Source organism: Balearica regulorum, chromosome 1 (genome assembly GCF_011004875.1).
Source record: "Balearica regulorum gibbericeps isolate bBalReg1 chromosome 1, bBalReg1.pri, whole genome shotgun sequence".
NCBI lineage: Eukaryota > Metazoa > Chordata > Aves > Gruiformes > Gruidae > Balearica > Balearica regulorum.
In genome coordinates this window covers 27,728,366-27,755,370 of record NC_046184.1, presented here as the reverse complement: position 1 = coordinate 27,755,370, position 27,005 = coordinate 27,728,366, and the positions used below count along the sequence as shown (strand labels likewise).

The following is a 27,005-nucleotide window of genomic DNA, read 5'->3' as shown; positions in this document are numbered from 1 at the left end:
CTTCATTTGCATTTTCAAAAAGTCCACGCGCTTTACAGATTTTCTTCCCACTGCTGTTATTTCACACCTCCAGAAGCTCCATGTTTTGTTCTCTGTCTACAGAACAAAGCATCAGTAATGGCAGAGAATTGAAAAATGTACCTGTAGTGAGTGATCATTACATTCATGCTCTTAGGTATTTCTTGCTGAGTTTTTATTGCATTACTAGTACTTTTCAGGTACAAAAAGGCAGGTAATTTTTACTGTACAGATTAAACATCATCTTTATAAACTGTTGCTTGAGACCAGAAGCTCATTAGCAAAAATGGTGTTAGTTCATGCAGAATTAATAGAGAGGTTGGTATTTTGTTATTAGTGCTTACCTCAAGAAATCTTGTCCTTGTGCTGTGAGAGGCTCAGACAAAGTATTCATTTATAACTTAGCCACTGTAGATGGAGACTTCCCGCAGATACCTCTGCTAATGCATGAGGCCAGCTCCAAGATCAAGAATTTGATCTGGAAGTTGAAGCAAGTAGTCCTGTCTGTCAAGAATTGAAAGTGCATCCTTAACAGATGCTTCAAGGATTTGTTTTTTCAACTCCTCTCCTGAATACAGAAGCATAAGCCTAATGCAGTGGATCAAAAATGCCACCTTAAAAAACCTTTCAAAGTTCATTTGTGTGTACCCTGCACTTCAAAAGAACAAATCGTTGTGATTATCAGTCCTGATGTGTGAATGTGTTTGCGTATCAGTGTATATCGAGCTATATACGAGTGTCCATGTTTGTCAGCAACTAAGGTACCAGTACAGCCTTCTGTTAGAAGAAGAGAGAACATGACTTATGATCTGTGTGGGAATTATTATCTGTAATAGTCTGATAAAAAGGAATGCTTAACTCCTAGAAGAATCAGATCCTTCCCTTGAACTATGGGGAACTTTTAGGAACTCAAGAAATATCTTTATACAATTCTATTATTTCTACTATTTCTAGTATCCATCTCCCTTGTAAGCTGTAGTGAGCCATGGATTTTATCTAGAAAATATCTCTTTGGCTTTAATTATAATTTTAGGCATCTGGGAGACTAAGTAAGTCAGACAAAAGGCTTTTCTTTTTCATCGGGCAGAGTTTGTTGCCTTAGGCTTTTCTGTCTCCAACATGTTTCCTGTGAAGTTCAGCATGGCTTAGATCAAAAGGCGACCACAGCCCGTGATTATAGCGATGGGAAGGCTCCGGCTTAGTGCGGAGATGGGCCTTCTGGAAATCTAGTTCAGATAATAACTCATCTGAATCTTCAGCTTGCAGATTTGGCGGGGGCGGGGGGGGAAGGCTTTTAAGCCTCAAATGTTCACAATTCCTGGTTGGTGGTGGTTTTTTGTTTAAAGACAACCTAGTCCAATTTGGATGGACGCTGTCTTTTCACGCTGTAACCAGCACAGAATACAACAGCCTTCCCACCCATTAAATGTACAGCTGCTCCAAGCAAGAGCCCTACTCAGAGAGGTGAGTGCTGCACCTAGGGGAAGGCTCTTGTTGTCTCTGGTCCTTAATTGTTTGCTGTGATTTGGTGTGAACGCCAAATAAACAGACTCTGATTTTTCAGCGGGATAGCATGGAAGTCCTTACCCCAGGAGAAAAGAAGGAAAAATATCAGGAGTTTGCTGAATGCAGGTGTGATTTGGGCACCCAGGCTGGATGCCCCTCAGCAGCTGCGCAGCACAGTACCAGAAATGTGGTATTTTATTTCTGATTCACAGCTGCAAAGAAGGTTACACAGGGTGGGAGGTGAAGGTGAGATGCACAAATGAGGTTTAGATAGTTTTGCAGAAAAAAAAAAAAAGGCAGCACAAAAAATCTCTTGAGCTACACGACCCACGTGCCCTAACATACACCATCATTCCTAAAAGTCTTTCCCCGTTTTCAATGAAGTAAAAGAAAATTGTACTTTTTTTCATGAGATTTCTCCTAAAACAGCTCCACACTTTAGGGTTAAGTTTGTTAAAAAAAGAAAATAGTGGGGAGGGAGCAATCCCAAAAAGCTTGGCAGGCTAACGATGTTTCAGAGCACTGCTAGATTCCGATTTCATGCAGCAAAAGTAAAGGGAACTCCCTCAAGAAAATTGGACTGCATATTAAAAAAAAAAAAAAATACTCCTACAACCTTTTGCCTCAGCTAACATTATTCTGACACTAAAGTGTCTACCTAGGGACAGCTGTTTCCTCTTCATGACTAAATACATGAATAAATTTATTCCATAGACCAAAATACAGGATTCTTTAATTTATCTTGCCTGATTTCTGGGTGGTTTTTTTTTCCCCCTTTTCTTTATTTGATTAGCTGAAGGTGGAGGGGTGCCTTTCCTAGCAATATTTACATCTCTGAGCATCTTTTCCCACTAAGAAATAGCGAAAGCTCTTGGGAATCCTTTCTTCATGGAAGAGACAGCAGAAATGCTTACAGCTTTAATAAGTCTACCTTGAGCTCTTTTCTTAAAAGAATTTTCATAATTACAGCAAAAAAAAAAAGAGTCAAATAACTGGTCAGCTCAGCTGTTACACATTTGTTGTGCTGCAAAATATTCTAGTTTTCCTCTGGTGAAGTGGGTTGGGTGGGGGGATTGCATTGCAGTTTATTAATATGGCACTGGTGTGGAATATAAAATTCAGCTTGCTGTGCAGCTTTGGGACCAGGGACCTGGTGACAAAGGACACCAAAAAGGCCGAGGCACTCAAGGCCACCGTCTTCCTGGTCTTACTGGTAAGTCCGGCCTTCAGGAACCACAGGGCCCTGCGAGCAGGGGGACGTCTGGAGCAAGAAGACGTGCCTTGGTGGAGGAGGAGGACTGGGTTGGGGAATAAAAGTCCACCTTGAATACAATAAGCCCCAAACATTTTACCTAGGACTGCCAAATTCAGGTGGGTTTGTTTTCTGATGGATTAACCAAATGCTGGAGTTAAGAAGTGATCTGATTTCATTACCTCTCATTCAACTTCCTAGAACAAGTTCCCTTGAAGGGAAGAATGACGCTTCTTTTTTTCCAGAACATTGAATATTTTCTGCATTATTACATGGTGAATTTGTAGACTACTCAAAGGATCCCTGAGTCTTTCAAAACACCTGGTACCACACACACCAAAAAAAAAAAAAAAAAAAAAATTACACTGCTTTTAAGTTCTTTAAAGTTTAAAATGTGATATTGCTCAGGCTGTGAACTATATGCGGATTTAATTTCACAATGAAATCCTAATAAAAATTCTCCTTGGGACTAACCTTTAAATACAATTAGGTGTGAAATTTTCCTTATTCAGTCCAGAGTCAGAACTGCTGGCCGTAATGAGGCCAACAGCATAACCACTGAAGGTATATACATCTATATATACATCTATATATAGATGTATATACATCTATTGGATGTGCATGTATATGCAATGCACACACCGTATGCTAACACGCTGACAGGGCTGTTCCCACCAGCAGTTGGTTTATACCCAGAATCGTGATTATTCTTACTTCTAACCATGATCATTCCGTTAATGCCATGTGCAGTAATTGCAACATTATCTCCTTGCCAAATAAATACTTTGCAGGATCCTCCTAATCTTTTAATACCAGCTGTGCCTTCTGGAGATGACTTGCCCATTTTCATGATACAAAGTTTTTCCAAAGCCTTTCAGATGTAAATAACTGCTCTCTCTCAAGACCAGTAAATGCAAAAAACCCCAAACCATTCTTTTAAAATATTCTTTAAAAAAAACCCAACACACAACAAACAACCAGAGTACTCACTTTATTGCCACGGTATGCTATTTGTATATTACTTTTTCATGCACTGTTTGTACCCGCTAAGGTTCCTCCAGTCTTTTTCATTTTCATATGGAAATTTTACCTGCATCTATAATATGTTCTATCACCCGTTCAACCTCCTTTTCCCACGTTATTTTTTCATTACCTTGCCTGCCTCTGCACTTCGTGGGTGCTTTTCCAGACCCTTATTAGACTTATCAGCATAGGCCCCACCTTTCGTGTTGGCTCACTTGCTGGTCTCTGCTTGGTCCCTCTCTGACCCAGCTCCTCCCCAGTGAGGCTGTGATTTCTGTGACCTGGCACAACCTGTAACTGCCTCCATGAGAGGCCAATCCGCCCTTGATCACAGGCATAAGTTTTAGCAGAAAGTATTCAGTGAAAAAAAATCTCATTTGGAAGTCCCCATCTGAATGGAAAGTATCATTCTGAACACATTTAATAGATTTATTAAATTTAAAAGACAACAGAAGTTGATAGATTCTATAGAAACCCGATCATTACTGAGACAAGGTATTGCCTTCTCCATCAGCTTTCTGCAAACTTTTTTCTGCTTATTCAGTAAGTGAAAAATAGAAAACCTTCCCCTCAGGTAGTTGAGTGTCCCATACCCAGCTCTCACTAGGCTGAGAGACAAATCTCTTCGATCCTTCAGCTCACAAAACCCCTCAGCAGTTAATATTAATGACCTTTTAAAAGCTTTTAAGGCACGTTTTTACAAATACATAACTAAAACATTTGCTTTGATTCTTTAATAGTTTATGAAAATGTTGCGGTTGAATACATTTCCTGCAGTTTGCTTTTCGCTGTGGGCCAATTTCTGCCCCCATGAGAAGCCACAGCATGGTGGCCAGGGTGGCCACCTCTCTGCAACCTCCAGTCCCCAGGGGATGGACAAACACCCCTCTGGTAAAGCCTTTCACCCAGCCTGGCCCCAAATTTTCTCTCATGGAGGAATCACCAACTGGTGCTCAAACTCACGAGCACTTCTGTACCCAGGGCACGGCTGTGGCCAGCACAAGATCCTTTGGAAGATGCTTGAGCAAGCCCAGCCCATGCAGTTGGTGGTGGTGGTCTCGTACGAAATGCCCCATCTTTGTGTCTTGCGGTGTTCCTGATGGCAGGAGTGAATTGCCACAAGGAGTCCAGAGGAGAGTTGCGTGTTGGTTGGAAGAGTCCCGGCAGAAGTACGTCCTTCCAGAGCTGCATCAGTTTATGCACAGACAACTCTGCAGCAACACTGTCATGCAGAAATTGGAAGTAAATGCTCCAGAGTTTGCATTAATTATTCAGCAGCTTCTGTGCAATGAAAGACAAAGGCAAAACTGGCATAAAAGTAGAGAAGACCTCAGACGTGTTCCCTGCTTGGACCAGGAAGGGCAAAGGCTGTGGTCCTCCTCAAGCATCAGTAGCCTGTGCATCACGTCCGGGAGATCCAGCCAGCGCTCTTTGGAGCTTTGCAGGTGTGAATATCTACCACTTCTAGGCAGTCCTGGCAGCGCACAGCACAACACCAGTGGAATTTGCACTCGCATTTTGTCATTCTGCTGACACGGGAGGTGTCATAGCCTCTCCCACAGCACATCACTTCACAGCTGTCCATGCCGCGGGAGGTTTGGTTACAAACCCGACCGGCTGTCCCGAGGGACCCTACAAAGGAAATCCAGGAAAGGTCAAGAGCTGGATTTTAAGAAAGGACAGAAAGCATATGAAAATAGGTATAGAGCCATAATTAGCAATGTATTTGACACTTCAACATCACGTCACCTGGGATTCAATATCAAGCCAGAGAAATGCCTATGATAAGGTAAAATTGTTCTCCAGTTCTCAAATTTATGCAGAAAATCAGCTTTGGAGATGAGAAGTAAAACAGACCAAATACTTCAAGGCTCTGCCTGATTCCATTAGTATTATTGTGCTTTGCTTCACCTTTCCGTAGCACTTCTTTCCTCTCCAGCGAGCAGATAGCCCCCCAAGGCAGCCGTGCAGCCCCCTCTGCCCCCTGCGTCCAGTCTCCCAAGGCTGTGTGAAACGGGGTGCCCGCGAGGAGCACCCCCCCGGTGCTCGTGAGCTGGTGGGCTCCGCAGCGGAGGTCTGGGAAAGAGGAGACCACCACATCTGGTGCCTGCAAGGGACACGATGGGCAGAGTAACGGTGCTGCTGGTGATTAAAGTCTTTGCAGAAGCGAGCACAGAAGCACCCGAACCACTTGGCATCGCCGCTGCGTCCACCCATGGCCCCCGTGTCCACTGGTGCTGGTGGCAGCTGAAGAGTGGATCTTCAAGGCATCTCTTAGCCTGAGCAGCTACTGTACCACATGGGAGCTGCTGCTCATCTAATACAAACTTATCTTAGGGTTCCCTTTTGTATCTATACCACAGCTGTTGACAGATTATTACAATCCGTCTGAAAACTTCATGAATGCTCATTGTTTCACCTAATTTCTCATGTCTTGCTACTATAAATCGATTTCAGGTACATCCATGAAATGAACACTGTTCTGACATTTTCCCTAGACCCAATTATAGCTCCATTCTTCTGTTCTTGGCCAAAACAGGATTCCCTAAATATTGACTGCCGTCACTAAAGTAACTGGAAACATTTTACAAAGTGTATTCACAGCTGTACGGCAAACGTGAACCATTTACCTTCTTAAAGAAAAAAATACATGCAGACATTAATTCAAATTTGCATGAGCTAGGACAGCAAACCAATATTAATTAATAAACATCAAGATGTATTAGCCTGTAATTATTAAAAAATCTAAGCTTCACTGAAGCACCACTTGTTCCTCTCTCCCCCACTGTCCCCAGCACCAAGGAGACGTCGTGTCTTTTCAGGCCTGGGCCCAAGCACTGAGGCAGCGAGCGGTCTCAGGCATTGAGTAACGTCACCTTCTCAGACCGTGGTTTTTCGTGGGACTGATTTAGCCATGGTGGGGGATGTTTTGCTCTTTTTGCATCTAAGTCAGGTCAGGCTTCACCTGCTGCCCCAGAGGAGTGTTTCAGTCCCCAGAAGGCATCTCAGCCTTCTCTCTGTATTCCTGTATTTATGTAAACATTCACTGGGTAGAAGGATACGCCTGGAAAGCTTTGATATCAAATCGCTGGCCCAGGTCTGCTGCAGGCAGAGCAGCAGGGTGTTGTGTGGCCAATGGCAGAGATGGCAGCCCTGGACTGGGGTCCTGAGCCACAAAGGTGCTGTGGCACCGGCCAGGTGGAGACCTGCCGAGCCACCCGAGAGGGAAAAGGCAGAGGGAGGAGAAGACACGCTGACCACAGCCAGAGACAGGCTCCTGCACCTGCAGCCTGACAAATCCTAGATCTCCTTGGGGTCCAAGCCTGCTCATGCTGCTGCCCATGGACCAGCACTCTGCCTTGGGGAGGCAGCTGAACAGCACTTTAAAGTCTCTGCTACTTGGGGGAGCACATCACATTGATGTAAAAACCAGTGTTGTGTTGTGTCAGGCACATGCCCTGCACCAGGGAACCGGCAGTAACTCTGTGTCTCTGTCCCTGCGGCCGGTGATGACACCCGGATCCCATGCAGGGGATCCCAGGGAGGAGAGGAACCACCAGCAACAACCCACACGGGCACACACCCCCCCGGCCAGCCCTCTGCCACGCAGCCGTCTCTGCCAGGCCAGCTGCACCACGGCAACCTGCACGACAGGCAAAGCAGTAAGGCCAAAAGCCTTTAGCAGGAATCCTTTCTTCAGGAGTCACTCCACACTGGGGGAAGAGAGATTTCCTGTGGCCTCCCATGCCCCTGATGTAGGCAGGGCCGAGGAGTCAGGAGGATGCAGAGTTACGTGATCCGCCTGTGATCCCGTAGGAAACCTGTGGCAGAAAACAAACCAAACCCTGCTTCCCGGCTACCACGTTCTCCTCCATCCGCGATGCTGCGCAAACAGCCGGCACATCCGAACGTAAGTGCTGGTGCTTGTGTCAGCCCACAGCAATATTCACCACATCCCAGCCTCTGCCAAATACAACTGAATAACCACCTCAGGAGGGGCTTGTCCTGCCCTCTCTGCTCAGACAAAAAGAAGTACAAAGGCCAAGCTTGCAACTCGTGTGATTAATATTCTGCGTTAGGAATTTGGTTGGAATTCCCGCTTACCTCCCTGCATGGGCTCCCCCTCACTCCTGTCTGATCCCCCCTTGCTCCGCGTGCTGCTTTACTCTGGGCCAGCCCCAAAGTCCCGGAGCACTGGGGCTGCGTAACGCAGCACGCCTAGGACAGTAATCTCCAACAACCGTGATTTGGGTTAGACTTCAAACCACTTGGTGCTTTGCTCTCTGTGTCTGGTTTGTGTGAAACGAGCTGGATGCTCGATGGCCTTCGCTGTGCCACCGTCACACGGCGGCCGGACCAGCGTCACTCCTCCATCGGAGGAAAAGCAAAGCCGCTCTCCACCTCAGCGTGCCTCCCGACCAGGAGCAGAGCGGGGCCGTGCCGCCTGCCTGCTGGGGTGAGGGAAGACCCTCCCGTGTCCCCCCGTGTGCGGCCAGGCGCGGGGCATCACGCTCGGCTGCGATGAGGTGCAGGACCTGCCCTGGGAAGGTCTGACCGCATTCCTCGGCCGAGGCATGGGTTAGTTCCCAACTCCAAAGTTCTCCTTTCCAGATGTTTGGGAAAACCGCACAGCAGCAAAGGAGAACCCGAGCGGGATACATCTGCTGGTTTCAACAGGAGTTTTGCCGCTGACTTCAAAACCAAAATTATTTCAGCCGCTAACAGACAGTCAGAAGCTGGTACCATCTGATACTGCCCATCCTACAACATTTGGAGAGGTGACTAAAATATCCACAGGATGTGACAAAGGAGAAAACAAGCTCAAACAAGGCTTAGTTTCTGAGCAAAACCAACGTTCAAACAGCATCTTCAGCATCTCTGCAGCTTCTCTCGTGAGAAGGAAAATGAGCAACGACTGACAGCGAGCGGCCAGGCAAGTTACTGCGCTCCTTGGCGGGCACTCAGATACCCAGGTGATGCAGACAGCAGAAGACACTGAACAAAACACAGCCGAGTTTGCTGAGCTTTGCCTGTAAAGCACCTCCTCAGCACTTAAGAGGCAGGAGTGTGTTCTAACTTGTAAAAAGCTTTCGTGCAGCCTCTTTGTTTTTAGTTCAAGTTTCGGAATTGCCATGCCGACACACAACATTATACCTGCCAAGACATCCACAGCTTTGAACGCTGCCAACTTTACAGCCTGTACATCAAATCTTTTCTTCTTGGTTTGCACAGTTGTTTTCTTAAGCAAACATATGGTAAGTTGAAAAATATTTTTCCCTATTCCTAAAGCACTAAAATGAATTTATTCCTTTATAATGTGAGAATTCCCCTTCTATTTCTATTGATTAAAAATGTGGCCTTGAGTAATAAAGTTAAATTATTGAACTTTCACCTAAAAAAAAAAAAAAAAGGCAGTCAGATTCCCAACAACAATAAACTAGTTTCCACACAAGCATTTGGGGGGCAGAAGAAGGAAATATTCACAGAAAAGTAGCTGTGAAGCTACTTTTTCAATCAAGAAAGATTCACGTGGAACCTACATACAACACCCCAGCACATCAGGGCTGGCGAGGACAGGCAGCGCGCCGGAGGCAGCCTTGTCTGGAGGGGCTGCGATTTGGGATTTCCCAGGCCAGCAACAAAGAGACGGCAACGTGCTGATAAAAGCAGCTTATCCGCATTCAGTTTAGAGCAAACATGTGTCTCACTCTGATTTCCATAGCCATCGATAGCTGTCATAACCTCTCAGCTCCCGGAGGCTCTCGGGGCGATTGCGCTGCTCCCATGCCGGATGGTGCTTGGAGGAGAGCTGCCCTGATGGAAGTCATCGCAAGCTCCACTGTCAGCTTGCACGGGGCTGGGACTGCACCCAACATGTTTGCAACGCGTAAATTGGGAGATACGGGCCAAGAAGTCGCACAGGGACTGACTGTATGCGGCTAACCTCAGTGAGAAGTTTTTGACATAGATCAAGATTGGTTTCTCTCCATGGGTTACATACCTCAAGCACGTACATCTTGCCCAACACCAATACTTTGCAGGCTATACTTCAGTTTCACATTTTACTTTCACTCCAGAGTTGGCCTCATTCATCTCAAAAATGCATCAAATGCTTTACGTGGGGCAGCAAGGGAAATAACACAAGAATAATCCTGTGAAGGACCCGAAGCAGATCACCCTGGCACGTGATTTGTCACCCAATGCACAGCTCCATGGGGCTGCCTGCAGCACTGCACATGCATCTCCACAGTGATTTCCACCAGGACACCAGGTGTGGAGGATCCTCAGACACAGCCGCAGCACCCCATCTGCCTGTTGGGGACACAGGAGATGGCCACCACAATCCAGGTAGGCAGGCAGAAGTGGTGACATTGGCTTTGATAGCACCCAAACCGGGACCACGTGAGTGTCAGAAGAAACCTACGGATGACTTGAAGCACACGGCGCAGGGGTTTGCAGCAGGTCCTGAAGGACTGCTGCAGCAGCCCGAGACCATCTGCACGTAGACACGACCTGCCTCTTTGCTCCACCACCACCTTCACGCAGCTGAAGCCTTGTTGCTACCAGAACAGTTGCAAATAGTCAACACGGGCTCACCAACGCCATCCTGCCATTCACCCATCACCTCCACCTCTCCGCAACCTCTCCGCTCCATATGCCCCACCTCAACGCATGTAGCTGAGCTCAGCTTGCTCTACACGCTTTGGTGGGGGTCTCCCTGCAGGAAGAGGCTTCGCTCAAACACTGCCTAAGGTTTTTGGTTGCTCTGTACCAATTAAGTTTTAATAAACCTATTGTAAAATGTTGTGGGTTTTGCAGTAAGATATTACACAGCTTTGATATAGTTTCTATGAACACACATTCAGGGTAAGACAGTACGTGCAACAGTGGGACTGCCACTTGGGTAGTCATCACTTTAGTTCCCTTCACAGCTTTATCATTTCTCACAGCTCTCTCCCTGTGTAGTCCTGGGTATGCTTGTATTGGTTTTGGGAGCTGGAAATTTATGGTGATATAAGGGAAGACCACGCAAAGTGTGGCAAAATTTATAAGTTCATGACAAGATTTTCAAAAGCCCTCTGAGATGTCCTACCTCTCTTTCTATCAAATGATGAGTACAAAATTGTAAGTAAAAATTATTTCAGCACCTATGTGAGCAGAGTTAAGTGAATCCTGAACACTTCTGAAAAGTCTTCCTTTGGGCCTTTTCTAAAAGTCATGAAATCCTAATGCTAGACAAGAGGTGGTAGCGTTATTACCTTCTCTTGCTATTGAGTTGCTATTAGTGATTTCCATATATTATATCTCTCCCAAAAGCAATGACTCCTCTTTTCCTTCTAGGAAAAAAGATAGTAATATCACATTTTACATGTTGTGGAGGTGATCCATGTATGTCCAGCTGCCTCCCCCAGACAGAACGCCAGACCCAGTGGGGTGTATTCAGTCCCAGCAACCTCCAACCACCAGAGAGAAGAGCCAGCACTACAAGGTCCGATGGGAGAAGACGAGGTATCTGGTTTTTTGGATCAGCTGCTGATAATACGACCCCATAGCACCTTTAATTTCCTGGTTCATATATGTCAGCACACCCAAGCCACAGAGCACACTGGTTTGGTCATTTTACAATTTGTGAAGCCGCCTCCTGGTCAAGTCATGACACTTCATAAGACTTGCTCTAGGAATCCTTCATTCAGTCCCGATACTAACCAATCTCCAGATAGACTTTTTTTTTTTTTTCCCCTGAAGCACTTAACTGCCTGAATTCCCCAGAGAATGAAAGGCAGAACTGTATTCAAGGACATACTCAAGCGCTGTGGTATTACACGTAGCTGACGCTGAGATGCTCCCCACCTATTTCCAAACTCAGTCTTCCATAATCTCATTTCAGATCCAGTCATTTAACAGGGCTGACACTCCGGACCGCTCAACAGGGCAAAATGAAGGTAAGAAAGGAAAAAAGCCAGATCAGTTTTTGTTCATCTGAGTCTGTCTTTGCTCCACGCGAGCAGCCGGGCATCCTGCATCCCCTTAAAGGTTTACTGCAGCTTGCCAAAAATGTGCTCTTCCAAACAGCCACATTCTCTGAATTCTGGGCATCAAAGAAACGCCGCCTCATCCGCAGCCTTATCTTGAGCTGAGCCAAAGCACATGTCAGACTCTGCCATCTCTGGGCTGGCTTGGCAGTGTCAGGCAAGCAAGTGTGACACACCGCCATGAAAAATGCCCACTCTCCTCCACAATAACAAGTCTGACAGATGAGATTAGGCTTATTACAAAGAGATCACTAAATGGCTCCTTGACGTAGAAGAGGGTCGTGTACGGGCTCTCTTTTGGGGGAAAGAAATCATGGGTTTTACAATGAACGAGGTAACTTCAAGAAATAAAATTTTGAATAAATCCTAGTCTGCAAAGTCAGTCTCTGCACAATGCCACAAAACGCCCATTTAATCATCTGGATTAAACTATTACATTTTACAGTATCGGTCACTATTCAAGGAACAATACGTGCTTGTGCAGGTCGTAAGTATCACCTGCAAGAGCCATAAATAACATTTAAAATGACCTTGACTACTCAACTAACCAGAAACACTATACAATATAAGCATACTGAATGAAATTTGGGTTCACTGAAGTCAATCGTACATGACCAGGATTTCACATATTGTTCTTATTTAAGTACAGTTGTTTTGCAATGCTTATTCCAAGTAAACTTGGATTGTAAATACGCAGCAGTGCCAAAAACAGTTGAGCCGCATTGCTATCCAGATACTTACAGATACGTCATACCGGGTGCAATCTGGTACGTTATACAACCTATTAATTAGTTCCACAACATCTTTCGTACATTACTCAGTCTGGCTCTCTTTCCCAAATTTCTGGTTTTCTAGTTGCTAGTTTCTAATTGCCACATCAGGAAATACTATACACGGGTCAAGAACCGTTAGCGGGATTCCTGGTGCTTGGCAATGCCTTGAGTCCTGTAACGTTGTTAAGTGTGTGTCTATTGAAATCTCTGAAAGCAGAAAAATTCAGTGTTAATAGCAGCCCTGAAACTTTACCTCTTCCCACTGGGGCTGGCACGACTCTTCAGAAAATACGATAGTTATCAGAGGCGGAGCCAACACTGTCTGGTAAAGAGGAATAAACAGCTGTGTCACTCGACGCAGAGTGCTGTGCCCCAGCAACCTCTATCCTTCCACCCACCTGCACGTCCTCCAGCTGCCTTGCACCACGTTACCGACAGCTGCATTGACTGGTGCAAGCGTGGTTTGCACCAAGCTGCCGTACCTCCTACGTTACCGATGGGGAGAGGTGTGTCTACAACTAGGGGGTCCCCGGTCCACAGCGAGCTGTGGGGAACGTGCAGGTAAAGGAGGACACGGGTCCCTTGGGAGTCTGCAGCAGTAGTGTAACAATACGGAAGAGAAGCAACACAACTGCAGGTGGCATCATAGGGACATCATGGGACTTGGGGCTGCTGTAGTTACACCTGGCAGGTCTCGAGTGAGCTGTGTGATACAAGCATGTACATGGCTGTGTATGGTATGGACCTGCCTCCAGAGCATAACGCAAACTTGTCCTAAAAGCAGCTTTTGCCTTGCAGCATCTCCAGGGCTCCATAGCATATGGAAGAAACTGCTGAATTATATTAGAACAACTGGCTGTCGTACATCTAGGGAGCTGTTGTTCTTGTACAGAGCTGTCCTTCCAAAACATCTTCCTGCCTGTTTCCTGCTGGTTACATGCATGGATTATATATATATACACACACGCAACAATAATGATAATTTTTGACCTTTAAAGTACAAATATCTGAAATAAAACCATTCACATGTAACGATAGAGGCTTACCTACATCCCTGTCCCTGATACAGTAGTCTGGAGAGCTTTCAAAGTAAACCAGGTCATTCTTAGTTGGCTTCTTAAATCTCTTATTAGCCACAGTGAAACCCGTGCCATCTTGATTCATGACCACCTGAATCGCTCCATTGTATTTCTTCCACAGATAATCTCCTGTTTTCCTAAAGTCTGCCATGGCCAGCCAACAGGTCCTTAGAGTGCATGATCCACTCACACCGTGACATTTGCACTCCTGTTTCAAAAACCGCTTCACGGCCTGTTTAGAAACGCAGTAAAATATACACAGGTAAAACAAACTGTAATTTATGCTTCTCAGCCCTTTTCCATTCATCCTGTAATGCCAGGCTTGCAATGGGTCTCCAAATCACGGTCTGTAGTGACACCCACTGGTAGCATCAAGTCATCCCCACATGGTTGGTCTGCTCTGGTTGCTTGACTCAACCGTACACACAACCCTCTGGCTGGTGGGCTTACCTCTCCCGCTCCTGCCAGTCATCCCGAGGACTGGGATGGTCCATAACGCTAGGACACAGACTGGACAGTAGGAAACCATCTGGAAAATGGACAGAATCACTCAACCCCTTTCCCCATCATTCCAGCTCAAGCATCGCCATGCTGACCCTCTCTAGCTCGCCTTCGCCAAGTTGCCCTTTGCCCTGAACAGTGTTTCAAATACTGCCTAGACATACATAGGCTTTTCCTGTTTAAATGCTTTTGCAGAGACTGTGCAAAGCATCATACCTGGGCTAGGCATCTGGTCTACACAAAATTTTAAAATATGGTATTTTTAAAGTGCTCATAAACCTTTTAACAAACATTTTAGAATAAGACCTTCATTAGCTTGCACTGAAGAGACCATCTTCACCATTAATTTAATGTCTGGGTAGCATTAAAGCCATTTCAGCTTCATCTCAGACATTTAAGCTATCTGTATGATGTTGGAGAACAACAGATGGGTTCATATACAATAAATAATTTATTCCTAATTCTGAAGATACAGATATTTGGTCTATAAATATTATGCCTTAAGGGTTCATGAAATATGAACATTTTAGAGTTTGTACAAGAGGAACAGCATCATGGGGGGAAGGTAAGAGAGAGAAAAGCTCCATGACTAGGAGTGAGACCGATGCACAGTGGGGTGGCATTTTTCAGTCAAGCACTTAGTAATAAAGTGAGAATAAATGTGTTATAAACCCAAAGTACTTCTAATTTTCTTTCTTTCCAACTTGTAAACTATTTGACTACTTCAAAGAAGTCACTGGCATTCCCAACAGCCCCATTTTGTTGCCAGTGGTACTATCACAAAACTGGGATTCTGCTCAGAAAGGGATTTAAGCAGATGCTTGGTTTTAATTATCTGAGTAGGAAGAAGTTAACCTACTCGCACATTTAAAACAACTTGCTGGACTGAGCCGTGAAATAGCAGAAGCAGCACATAAGGATGCAGGACTTTTTTTTTGGTCAGTGACAATGTATATTATTTTGTATGATTCCTATGGGATTATTATAAATATTTATTCAATGTATTTATAAATTAGTAAAAATTGATAGTCTAGTTTTAAAAGAAACCTATCAACACAGGCCTCCCCTTTTGAGGATGAGAAAAAGCCAAGGGCACAGCTGGTCTTCCCCAGATCCGAATGCCAGGCTTGTGGGTGGGCTGAGGTAGTGAGATCCCTGCAAAGCTAAACCTGCTTTGTGGGTACAAACCAGCATCCCTTTCTATAAAGCAGGTCCTAAAGCATATGAGAATGTGTTGATTATTTTTAACTAAACACATTTATTACAGTCTCTTTATCATTTTTTTCTAAAAAAAACCCCAAACAACCCAAACAACTGCCTGCTTACCAGTACTCTGTTATTATTTGGCATATATATTTGTTTAAACTTACTAAGTTACTCAACTATTTCAGAAAGTACTTCCCAGCATGGGGCTAATGCACCCAATAAAGTCCTTGCTTATGTTGTAGACTGCAGTCTCTTTTGAACAGTAACATAAATACAGCCATAGCACTGATCTGAATAGCCTCATCTATCTATATTACATAGTAATTACACCTGCTGGTTGTAAACAGGTGGAGGAAAGATGTTGATGGAGAAATATTTATCAGGAAAATCATCTACTTGCAGTACAATTCATTAAAATTGGATCTTTTCTTCTAATAAGGGCTAGTTAATATAGAACAATTTTACAGTTTATAAAGGGAACTTTTTAATACAAAAAGATCAGAATATGAACCATTTACTTCCTACTGAATGTATATTAAGGAAAACCAAAGACAAGAAACAAGAAGTCTCTAAGATTAATTTTAGAAGTGCTTGATCTAGCACTAGAAAATACTTTTCTGTGTTATTCAGATGGTTTGGATGCAGCAAATTTTTAGTATGTTTTGGATAATGAATCGGCACATTCCAGTTTCATGCACTATTCTTACTATTTATAACTACCACCACAAAATGTTAGTGCGTGTTTTCCTCAGCCCTTGCACCAGCAGCGGGCAATATGTCCGGCAACTACTCCTTCTACTCACCTACAATAAAAAAGTAAAGACTCTTCTTGTTGAAATTCAATGTTATGGAGAAGGGTTTTGTTTAGAGCAGATCATGCCCCAAGGCCAATGCCTTTTGGAAGAACATGTATTTTGGATTTATTTTCTTAAAACGTGAAATAATTGTATTTTATGTCTGCTCATTTTGTGTTTAGGTTTACCATATACATACAGGAGCGGACAGCATGGTGGGTTTTTTCCTCCAAAGCTATTTGGAATTTGCTCTTTAATAGTCAAGCCTGTTTTTCCGTATGGTCTTCAGCCTCCCTTAGGAATTTCCGTTCTTTATTAACCAAAACTCCTCCATATATAAGGATTAGGCTCAAAACAAAACCTCCATCCAAACAGGTCCTGCAACAACTTGGGCTCGTGCTTAACTTCCCACACGAGGAGCCCCTGAGCTGACTCAGATGGGAGCACTGTCAAGCAGTTGCGCTCAGTCTGGAGGTCTCTGCCACGCTGAACCTCCAAGGGAGACAGAAACAGCATCTCGGTCTCCTGCTCATCCCAAACCGCTTCCTAACCGCCGAAACCAGTCAGAATGGCCAACCGATACGTGCCCCAGACCTGCGAGAGCTCACTGAGAGCATCTCCAGGCATTTGGGGGACAGACACCCACCTTCCTTCCAGCTCTGTTGTTGTGAAGGTTCATCAGTGCTCTTGCATCTTTTCCTTTCCGTTCTTTGGCATCCACGAAGGCTCTGGCAAATTTAACGCCGTAGTCGATGTTATCGCTGCAGCCACCCCAGTCAAAATGGCCCTTGCTGTCCTTGGCAGAGCCTTTCTTCTTGGGGTCGCAGGAGCAGGATTTCAACTCCCCTTGGCTACATGCCCTGGTGATGGCAAAAACAACTCCAGCGGAGGAGATGGCATGTACAAAAGCAGATTCCCGACTACCTGAAACAAAAAAAGACGCTTTAAAAATCATTGGGGTAGTTAGTTTGAGTGGCTATCCTAACTCCAGCCAGTTAGCCTGGACTTTTTTGCTGAGCAAAAGATAAAAACTGGGCTGAAATCTTCACAAATGCACATTCCCTGGAGCCAGAATTAGTCATGGCTTAAACTTGGACCCCTCCCTGGTAAAAACTCATCAATATAGTGTTAGAGTTGGAAAATATTAAACATTTGCTTCTGATATTGATTAATATACTTTCACAGATTAGATATTTTGTAGAGATAAGTGAATAGGACAGCTGGTATTTCTATCATGTTTCATTGGTTTAGAACAATATATGAAGTGCTATTTCAGAGATAGATTTAAGAAATTATTAAATAGGGACACTGGAACAACACAGACATTGCAAAATATTGCAAATAACTCTTGAAACTAGCTTTTCCTCTTCCAAAGCACTTGGAATAGACTTTCCTGCTTAAAAGGCGGTAGGGAGAAATCTTGGGTGTTATTTTCTGAAAATAAATTAAATTTTCTGCCCAGAACCAAGCCCGGTAACCGTAATTCACACAAACAAGTTCCATGAAATCAATGGCACTGCTTGTGTCATGCTTGAGGCAGGATTTGGCCTGGCAGCTGCGACTTCCACACGCCAGCTGCTCGGGCAGTTTTCCCTACTCTTAGCGAAGATACTTTGTTGTACCAAAGATAATCGGCAATTTCTAGTCTATGCCTACTCTGAAGCTATTGGGTATGAATTTTGATATAGTAATTGCTTACATTTATTTTAAGAGGTAGTAATTTACAATACAGAGCTGTCATATGTTGGCACAACTCTATTTATGATAATGGAATATTTCAATATTTTTAAAGGTTTTTAGCATGGAAAGAGTGAGAAGTAGATTTTTGTGCAGTACCTAAGTCCGCTAGCAGTGAGAAAGACCTGTCTGAAGAACATGAAACCTTAAGTAATGTTAGCACAGTAAAGTAGGACCCTAAAGAGAGAATGTTACCTGTGATTTTATTGTAGGGGCAGCACTACACTATGTAACTTATTATTTAGTATTTCTAAATTCTCTCCCATGAGCCAACAGTGAAAACTTCACTCTTGGAAAAAATGCATTTTTACTTTTTTATGAAATAGCCTCATCAGAATTAGGCCATGTTCTGCCAGACGTGTTTTCCTGAGTGTCAGACAAACCTCACTGAAAACTTCAGCTGATGGGTGATGTTACTGGTTACTCACAAATAATTGCTAAGGGAACATGAAGCTGGTTCCGGGAACCATTTACCAGCAGTGGAGCCTGGCACCGAATGATGCTCCGTGGATGAAATCCCACTGCTTGGGTCAGCGTGCCCAGTGGCTCCTATCCTCCTCCCCATACCCACCACTGGGGCAATGGCCCCGGGGTACTTTCCTCCTCCTCCTCCTCCTCTCCCCGCAGGTGCCACGCTGCTCACAGCCTGGAGAGGCTCTCGAACGGTGCTGGGGACATCCCAGGGACACCAGTCCCAGGGTAGGGCCAGCCCCACCAGCTGTGTGCCAGGGCTCTGTGCCCAGGTGTGGCGTTTGGTGAAAAGAGCTACAGTTTAGAAGAATCTCAACACGTTTAGCACTTGGATAGGGACATCCTGGCTCGGTAACAGATCTCAGCCCTTTCTTTGCATCAAAAGGACAATACAAGCTCTCTGAAGACTCACCAGATGCCTTAGTCCAACATTTAGATGACACTACCACCTTACTTAACCATCCTCCCTCAGGGTGGGAAGCACATTGTAGTCCTCAGCTGCCCAGGGTCTGCACAGGCCTGGCTCACCCCTATCCGATGCGTCCCCACTTCTCTCTCCGCTGGAGCCCGACCTGAGGGACCAGCTGTCACACCCCCCGCAGAGGGGGGCTATGGGCCTGGAGGGCAGCGCTGCCCCGGCGCTGGCACAGACCCCACACCTCACCCCACACTTCGCAAGCAGCACAGCCCAGGCGGGACTGCACCCTGTTGCTGCGCTTCCCCGGGGAAACGCTCCAGCGGGATCCGGCCTGTCCTCTGCCATGCCAGTGCACTGGGATCCTCTTTGGCCGTGGGCTGCCTCTTTCAGGCCCCCCAGGGTACTGGTCTCCCTAGGCAGGGTGGGCTGTGCTGGAAAGCCCTCTGCCCAACTGCTGCATGCTGGCACCTCGGTTTCTCTGTAGCCCTTACTTTGGGGGTACATTACACAATGAAAAACTGAGAAGTTGGGAACTGCAGGGCCAGTCCCTACCACGCCAAACCCCTTTTCTGAACCTTGCCCATGTCTTTCTTCTCTGATACAGGTTTTTGAGCAAAATAGCACTTCTCGTTATGGTATGTGCTCTTCTGCTGACTATGAGACCCTAAGATAATTTCGTGTTTCCCCTTCCCTTCGTCCTGAAACGTAAAACGAAGCTTCACCATTGCTAGGAACACGGGTACGAGGAGGAGGAGGAGGAGGAGGAGGAGGAGGAGGAGGGCGGCCTCCGCTTACCGTCGCACTCCCAGTGTTGGTGCCAGCCGAGCGCTGACCGTCCCCCCCTAAAACCTCTTTTACCCTCAGCCCGAAGGCGCCGGCAGCTGCGCGGAGGTTGCGCACTCCGCTGCGCGCCCCGCCCGGGAAGGCACCTCCCACGCCACGCCACGGCACGCGGGACTCACTGCGCAGCAGGACGCGGCCGAGGAGACGCTGCCCCCGCTCCAGGGCGTTGCAGTCCCAGCGGTGCCGGCGGAACTGGTGCTGGCACTCGGCCGTCCAGGCGGCCACGCCGCGCCCGATGGAGAGCATGGCCTCGGGGTGCCGCCGGCACAGCTGCCGCTGCCGGCTCACCAGGCCCGGCACGTTGTCGCACATCACCCGCGACGAGCCCACGGCCCCCATGTACCTGCGGGAAGGAAGGGGCAGGGCAGAGCCGGGGGTCTGCGGCGACCCCCGGGCACCGGCTCCGGGGGAAGGGGGGGGGGGTGTCCTCAGCGCCCCGTCTGCGGGCAGGAGCCTTCTTCCAGCGGATCCAGAGCTGCAGCTGCCTCGGCTTTTTTTGGTGGAAATCCTTTAAAATTAGTCTCCGGTGCTGTGTTTTTTAATAACGTGAAAGGAGAACCCCAAACCCCGCTATTACAGCTCCGTGCAGTACTTAAAAAAAAAAAAAAAACAAACAAAAAACCAACAACAAAAACCCCCCACCTTGACAAAAATTAAATTACATCATATCCAGATGGTCTCTATTAGTCCTGAAATGTTTCGAAAGGTACCTTTTATAAAACCCAAACTACTATAGGTGTCTTTTGAAGGGATCAAACAGAAGAAAATGTCCTTTTCTTGTATTTTCATTATTTTATACGATCATAAAATCGTTAAAACCGTGATTTAAAAAAAAAATATATTTAAGTGGCAGTTAAAAGACACCATGACAAAAAGCCACCGCTATAAATAACGTTTATACGGCTACGGCCACAGATAGTCATTTTATTGAAATACGCTCAGTCTGATAAATCAGGCTTTGATCCCGCGTCAGCCAGTGTCAAGGTTCAATGTGTTCCCCAGGTTTGTAAGAAGCTGGTTAACTCCTCTTCTACGCCAAGACTTTTCAGTCCGGGCTTGGTTGGGGTCCCCAGTTTGAGGGGCAGGTTTCTGTTTCCATTCTAACCCATAACACGGCCCCGTGTTTTGCAGCTCGCTTGGACGCCCCGCAACGAGATCAAATACCGTTCCAAGTGGGGTCCTGCGCTGCCCGCAGGGCTTTCAACCCTTTGCACTTGCACTTTGCAGTTCAGCGAGGAGAAACTTTGAAGGAGGGAGGGGATGGGGAGGGCGAGGAAGAAGCGGGGCGGGGGGAGGGGGGGGGGAATTAATAATAAAAAAAAATCCCCGCTGCAGCCAATTCCCAGAGCCGCCGGGGCGCGGAGGGCTGGCTGCCAGCAGCAGCGCTTCATCCGCGCACCTCGGGCGTGTTCCCGGCGAGCCTGCCCTCCTCCCACTCCCTCCGGCGGCTCCGCTGCGCCGGGGCAGCGGCCGGGTCTGGCAGCGCCGGCCGGGAGGTGCCCCGCTGCCCCCGCCGAGCCGAGCCGGGCCGGGCCGGGCAAGCAGGGTCCCTCCGCGCCCCTCAGCCCTGCCGAAAGCCCCGCTCAGCCCTCGCAGCTGCTCCGTGCTTATGCGAAGGAGGAGGCCGGGGAGCAGGGACGGGGTGTGGAAGGAGATGCCGGGACCGTCTAATCCCGCTTGCTTTAAGGCCGGGCTTTCTGGACCGGAGCAGCTGGCAGCAAGCGAGCTCCGCTTGTACGAGCCTGCGAGGGAGAGGCTTCCCCCCCTCCTCCCTAATTTACAATTAATCCGACCCCACCTTCCCCAAGAGCAAATAAAAATTCCTGGAATTGCACAACTTACCACCATGAGGAGGTGACTGGTGGGGTCGCCCAGAACAAGACCAGGGGAAGAGACCACCAGATCCCAGAGAGCAAGTTCATGTTAGAAACACTTCGGTCCACATCAGGTCAGTTGCGGGGGGCAGAAGAAATCCCATGGAGCAACACTGACTGGCAGGAGCAAACGCACCTTGAGAGCTTCTTTCTTCCGTGGGTCAAGCGCCTCCGCATCCCCACGCACGGCCGGAGGGTTTATTGATCCCCTCCCGGGGCACGGGGGATGCCGGTCGGTGCATCGCTCCGGATTCCCCTCGATTCGCCCCGCACCAAATCCTTCAGGACAAGGAACTCAGCCCCACTCCCATCCTTCATCTTTGCCCTGATCCAGCTCTTCCCTGCAGTCACAGCAAAACTGAGGGGCTGGTGTGGGCTGCTCACAGACTGGGTGGGTTCTGCTTTGGGCTGGTGGTTTTTTTTTTTTTTTTTTTTTTTCCTCTGAAACTCTGATGGATGAAATGATGTCAAGAGACACTGGGGGAAGAGGAGGAGGTAACACCTCTGATTAGGCAAGGAATCCCGAGGAGCCAGTTGCTTTCCAATAACCCTACGAGCAGACAGTTAGTTCAAACACGCCAGCAGACCTGCTGCGGAGCCTCCAGCGGCGACCACCCCGACTAGTAAAGACCAGCAGCACTTGGCACCGCTCAGGGTTTGACACCACACCGCTTTATTACTCCGTAAGCGCACCCGCAAACACCGAGCGCAAAGCCAGTCTGCGGCTTCGCGTGGAGAGGAGCAGCAGAAAGCTGGGACACCCGCCCCGCCGGGCCGCCTCCCCTCGCCCCCGGGCACCGCATACGCGCACCTCCTCCGCGGCCACCAGCGCCGGAGCAGCTCCGTCCCGAGTCTCCCTGCCCCCCCCCCCCCCCCCCCCCGCGCACCGCCGGGACCCCACGGATGATGGGCTCCGTGGAGGAGGGACAGACGGACGGACACGGGACGGGCTACACACCCCGTCGGGGCGCTTGAAGCCCGGGGCGGGGGGACCCGCTGCCGCCGTACCGCTTCCCCGTGTCGAGCGGCGACCCGGCGGCCCCTGCCCGGGGCAGCGGGGGGAGGCGGCCGGGAGCGGCGGGCCGAGCCGGGAGGCGATGCCTCCGGGGCTGCGGAAACCGCCGGGAGCGGCCGTGGCGCCTGTCCCCCCCGCCCACGGGAGAGGCTCCTTCCCCGATCGCGAGTGGCAGAAGCGGCAGCTCCGGCCCCTGCCCCCGCCCAGACACGATGCCCTGCCCTCGTACCCACGCGTGGGGAAAACGCACTCTTGCTGCTAAACACATGGGTGAAGCATCCCGCTGCCTGTCAGCCCGTCACATACCGCTCTTTCCCCTCCTGTCCCTCCTGCATGTCCTTAATCCATCCTTTCTTCACCCGTGCAGCATCCACTCCCCTCATCTCATCCCTACCTTAAACCAGCTCTTCACGGGGCAGGTCTCCTCGCTGTTGCCCCAGTGCAATGAGAACTTCTCCCCCCCCCCCCAAGAGTCCACTGAAGAACCTTTCTGCTCTTCAGCTCCCCATTTGCTGTGAACGACAGCTTCTTTAACCAGCACAAGACACAACCAGAGCACACCAGCGGAACGGCCCCAGTGTGTCAGTTCTATCAGCCGTGTCTCACTCACAACAAACGCAGTCAGGCGAGGGCTGCAGAAGACAGCAGCTGTCCTTGAACTCCAAGCCATGAGGAAAGTTGTCCTGTCCTTTTGCACTAGCACCAGCCTGCACACCAACTGTGCAGAGGCACTGGCAATGCTGGGGCATAAATCGGAGCTTCGAGGTGAAGCAGTCCAACTTCACTTCCCTGTGGCTGATGGTTGCCAAATAAGCAAATTCAAGAACAAGGAATTTAGCAACTTTTTTACTTAGTGTCATCTATATTGGGCAACTACAGGTAACAGATCATCCAAACAATGAACCATCATTAACAAGATGGAGATGTCCCAGTTCAAAGTCAGCCCACATTGGCTGTAACAAAGACAAACTCTGAAGGCTGTTCAGTAAGTTAGAGACTGCGCAGATGCCTTTAGCTGTCAACCTCAGGTGAAAACCCTGGAGAAAGCAAGCCAGGAAGCACCCTTTGAGATCTGTTCTTCAGGCAGCAAATTACAGCGTGACTGCGCAGAGAAGACATCATTTTTCCAGGCTGTCACTCAGTATGACTTCTTGAGATCATAGACATACAACCAGATGTGAGCATACAGTGTTTCAGAAAGAAAATGTACAAGGTAGAGCAGTATCAACTTTTGAGGTGGTAACATTCAGCCATTTTAACCCACTTTTACTTTAAAAAAGAAACCAAACCACAGAAACCAACCATCCACTCACCCTCCAATATGAGAAAATCTTTTGGCTGCAAAGAGTTTGGGTTAAGGGCTCCCGAAGCTTGGAGCGTTATCACTGCTCCTCCAGCAGTACTACTGGCCCAGAGGCAACTACAGTTGCAGTTACTAACTCCAGCAGGTCCTAAAAGCAACAGATGAGCATTCAACATCCATTTGATAAAGTATTATCAGTGTGAAAAAAACACACTGTAATTTTCAGCTGCTGGCCAACTTCAGTTTCTGAAATTTAAGAGCTACACTCTGGATCAATTAGCAGGGGAGAGTGAAACACCAGGGAGAGGGCAGCAAATTCCAGCAGCATTTTAGACCCATCTAAGCAGAGGCTACAGCCCTCCCTGCTACCAGCCTTCTCAGGTGTGCAGTGAGGAGTTGGCTCGTTTGGTTTGTCTGACATACCCTTCTGTATTAACAGGGTTTACCTGTGGCAACCGCACCAGCGGCTTACGAATGTTGTCCCCTTCCTCTCCAGAGAAGTCATTTACCACATCTGCATTCCAGCTTTACTGCTGTCCAGATTCCTTCCCTAAGCACTGCGCTCTGTGCTGGCCTTACAGGAATTCACCTTGGATCCATTACTGCTATTAACCACTCTCTCTCGTTACACAGAACGACAGAATGGGCGAGGTTGGAAGGGGCCCTGGGGGACCTCTTCCAGTCCAACCCCCTGTTCAGAGCAGGGTCAGCCAGCAGGTTGCTCAGGGATACGTCCAGTTTTGAGTACCTCCAAGGATAAAACACTACAACCTCTCAGGGCAACCTGCTCCAGCGTCTGACCCAGGATGATTTTTTTCCCCTTACATTTAAATGGAATTTCCTGCATTTCAGTTTGTGCCCACAGCCTCCTGGTCTGCTCCACTGAGAAGATCCAGTCTTCACCTTCACTCCCCCCTGCCAGATATTTATACACACAGATAAAACACCCCTGAGCCTTCTCTTCTCCAGGCTGAACGATCCCAACTCTCTCAGCCTCTCCACATAGCTCTCATGCTCCAAGCCCTTCAGCATCTTCACGGCTCTGCACTGGACTCACTCCAGTACGTTCACATCCCTCCTGTACTGGGGAACCCAGGACTGGACCCAGTACTCCAGCCGTGGTCTCCCCAGTGCTGAGGGGAGGAGAAGGATCCCACCCTTGACCTGCAGATGATATGATGCTGTTTCTGATGCAGCCCTGGAAAGGCTCTTGGCCTCCCTTGCTGCAAAAGCAGACTGGACTTACAAAGCTGTACGTGCCGTCAACGAGTGTTACAGATACACGGTTTCTTACCCAGTCAAGAAATACAGATGACAGCACAGTAGCAAGGAACGCTGAAAGCTCAATTCTTTGAATACGTATGGTATGAAACTCAGCTGAGGTTTTTCAATACAATAGTGAAAATAATGTAGTTAAACCTGTATTTCGACTTTCAAGTAAAGGCTGTTTTCAGAAAAGGTGAAGGCATAGAAGGCTCATCTGAGAAGAATAATTAGTAAGAACCCCCCCCCCCAGCCAAACACTTAAGTAGAAGGCATCTTGCCATATATATCGCAGTCAGCAGTGCAGCTTAAAAGAAAACTGAAAATCCTTCCCAGGGGGGTGTCTGTAAGTCCCATTGACAGGTACTATGGCTCTATATTACATGAAACTACACTATTTGAATCAGGATAAAACCTAATTTAACAGCTATTAAAGCTGTTAAGGATACACATCACATTATTCATTTAATGCCAGTAATACCCCATTTCATACCTCACTGCTTATCATTTCTGGTCTGTAAAACACAGAGCCCCATTACCTGGAAATTCCTATTTCTAGAATAGGGAAATAAAAATTTCCAAATATACATTTCCCTCATGATTCCAGAACAAAGAAGTGACAGTAAAAGTCTTTCAAAGCAGAAACCTGCAGTTATGATACCTGCTAGACCTTCAAGGCTTTCTATCTGTGCAGAAAGATGGCCTCCCATATGAATACCAAAACAGACTGCAAGGAAACGAACAACTAACACAGACAGATCACTTACTCACCCTTTCATGACACCAGGTAAGATGGATTTATTCCATCGATTTTGAAAGGGACTGGTTTAGCAAGGCTGGAGACTCAAGATCTTCCACCCTGTAAGGCCCAAAGCAACATTTGTAGCACTTTACTAATAACATAGAAGCTTTATTTGGGAAAGATGACCTGCAACTTTTGCAGAACTGCTGGAACAGAGAAGGCAAATGCAAGTAAACATCTACTTACACATATGAGCAAGTTATGGCTTTGGGGAACACATGAAGGGGTTCCAAGATGGCAAGAGGAAAAAGAATAAACTGCGCAGCTCAAGCTTAAGTTTTGTACCCAACAAGGCAGTTGGATGAAGAAGAAAAAACAAACACAGCACTTCTCTAAGTCAATGGAGAATGCAATAAAAAAGCTCACTCTTTCTCAATTTAAGAATGCACATACCCAAATTACTGTCTGCTACTCACAACTGGTACCCAACAGGAATAACTAGGCAATGCCTTATAACAGACCAGGTAAAATTTAAAGAGCAGGGCAAATCCCAAAGCACATGGAAAGAGACACAACACATCCAACCTGCAGTTTATCTTGGGCAGGATAAATTAGAAATAAAAATTCTTTAGGTTCTTTCACATTTCCACAGGACCACCCAAGGCCCTAATTTTTCATAAGTCTAAAGATTCAGAAAAGGCCATGGTCTGCATATTCATTCATATCAAGAGAAGTTAGGTATCCAATGGTATTCCGAGTAGGAACCTCGCTGCATCTTTAAGCAAGGATGTATCTGCAGGATTTGGCCCCAGGTCCCATCCACTCAATCTTCCCGCATCTCAATTTGCACTACTGTGAGAGGAGAACAATACCTCACAGGGCTGTGCAGCTTACCTGCTTAATGCATGCAAAGCTCTTTAGCACTCTCCTCCAATCCCCTTATTGATGTGCAAATCATTGTATTCTTACTGTTCTGGGATAATGACTTTAATTTGATGACTTACAGAAGGAGGCCTCTCAGCAGGGACATTTTCATCTGAAGGCTCCCTTACTGGGCACTGGTGGGGGTGAGAATTTTGATAGCGAAGCTCAAAGGACAGATGCTGAAGGAATCTCTCTCCCTCTTTGCTTCCTGCTCTATCGCAACCACACTG

At 47.2% G+C, this 27,005-nt stretch overlaps 1 protein-coding gene across 1 annotated transcript; it reads right to left on the bottom strand.

Moving 5' to 3' along the window:
- Positions 1-3,771: 3,771 nt before the first annotated feature.
- WNT2 (Wnt family member 2) lies at positions 3,772-21,856 on the bottom strand. The gene is made up of 5 exons (XM_075742847.1): positions 21,497-21,856; positions 19,774-19,997; positions 16,832-17,109; positions 13,652-13,916; positions 3,772-5,431 (listed from the first exon to the last, which is right to left on the bottom strand). The coding sequence occupies exons 1-5, from the start codon at positions 21,574-21,576 to the stop codon at positions 5,202-5,204; spliced, it is 1,077 nt and encodes a 358-aa protein (XP_075598962.1). The 5' UTR covers positions 21,577-21,856; the 3' UTR covers positions 3,772-5,201.
- Between the last annotated feature and the right edge of the window lie 5,149 nt (positions 21,857-27,005).

Excerpts from the sequence above, each read along its gene's own strand:
- WNT2 (XM_075742847.1), bottom strand. The coding sequence starts at position 21,576 with ATGAACTTGCTCTCTGGGATCTGGTGGTCTCTTCCCCTGGTCTTGTTC. Across the intron at positions 19,998-21,496 it reads CCAGTCACCTCCTCATGGTG|GTACATGGGGGCCGTGGGCT; the intron begins GTAAGTTGTGCA and ends TCCTTCCCGCAG. Across the intron at positions 5,432-13,651 it reads TATCAGGGACAGGGATGTAG|GGTCCCTCGGGACAGCCGGT; the intron begins GTAAGCCTCTAT and ends TTTCCTTTGTAG.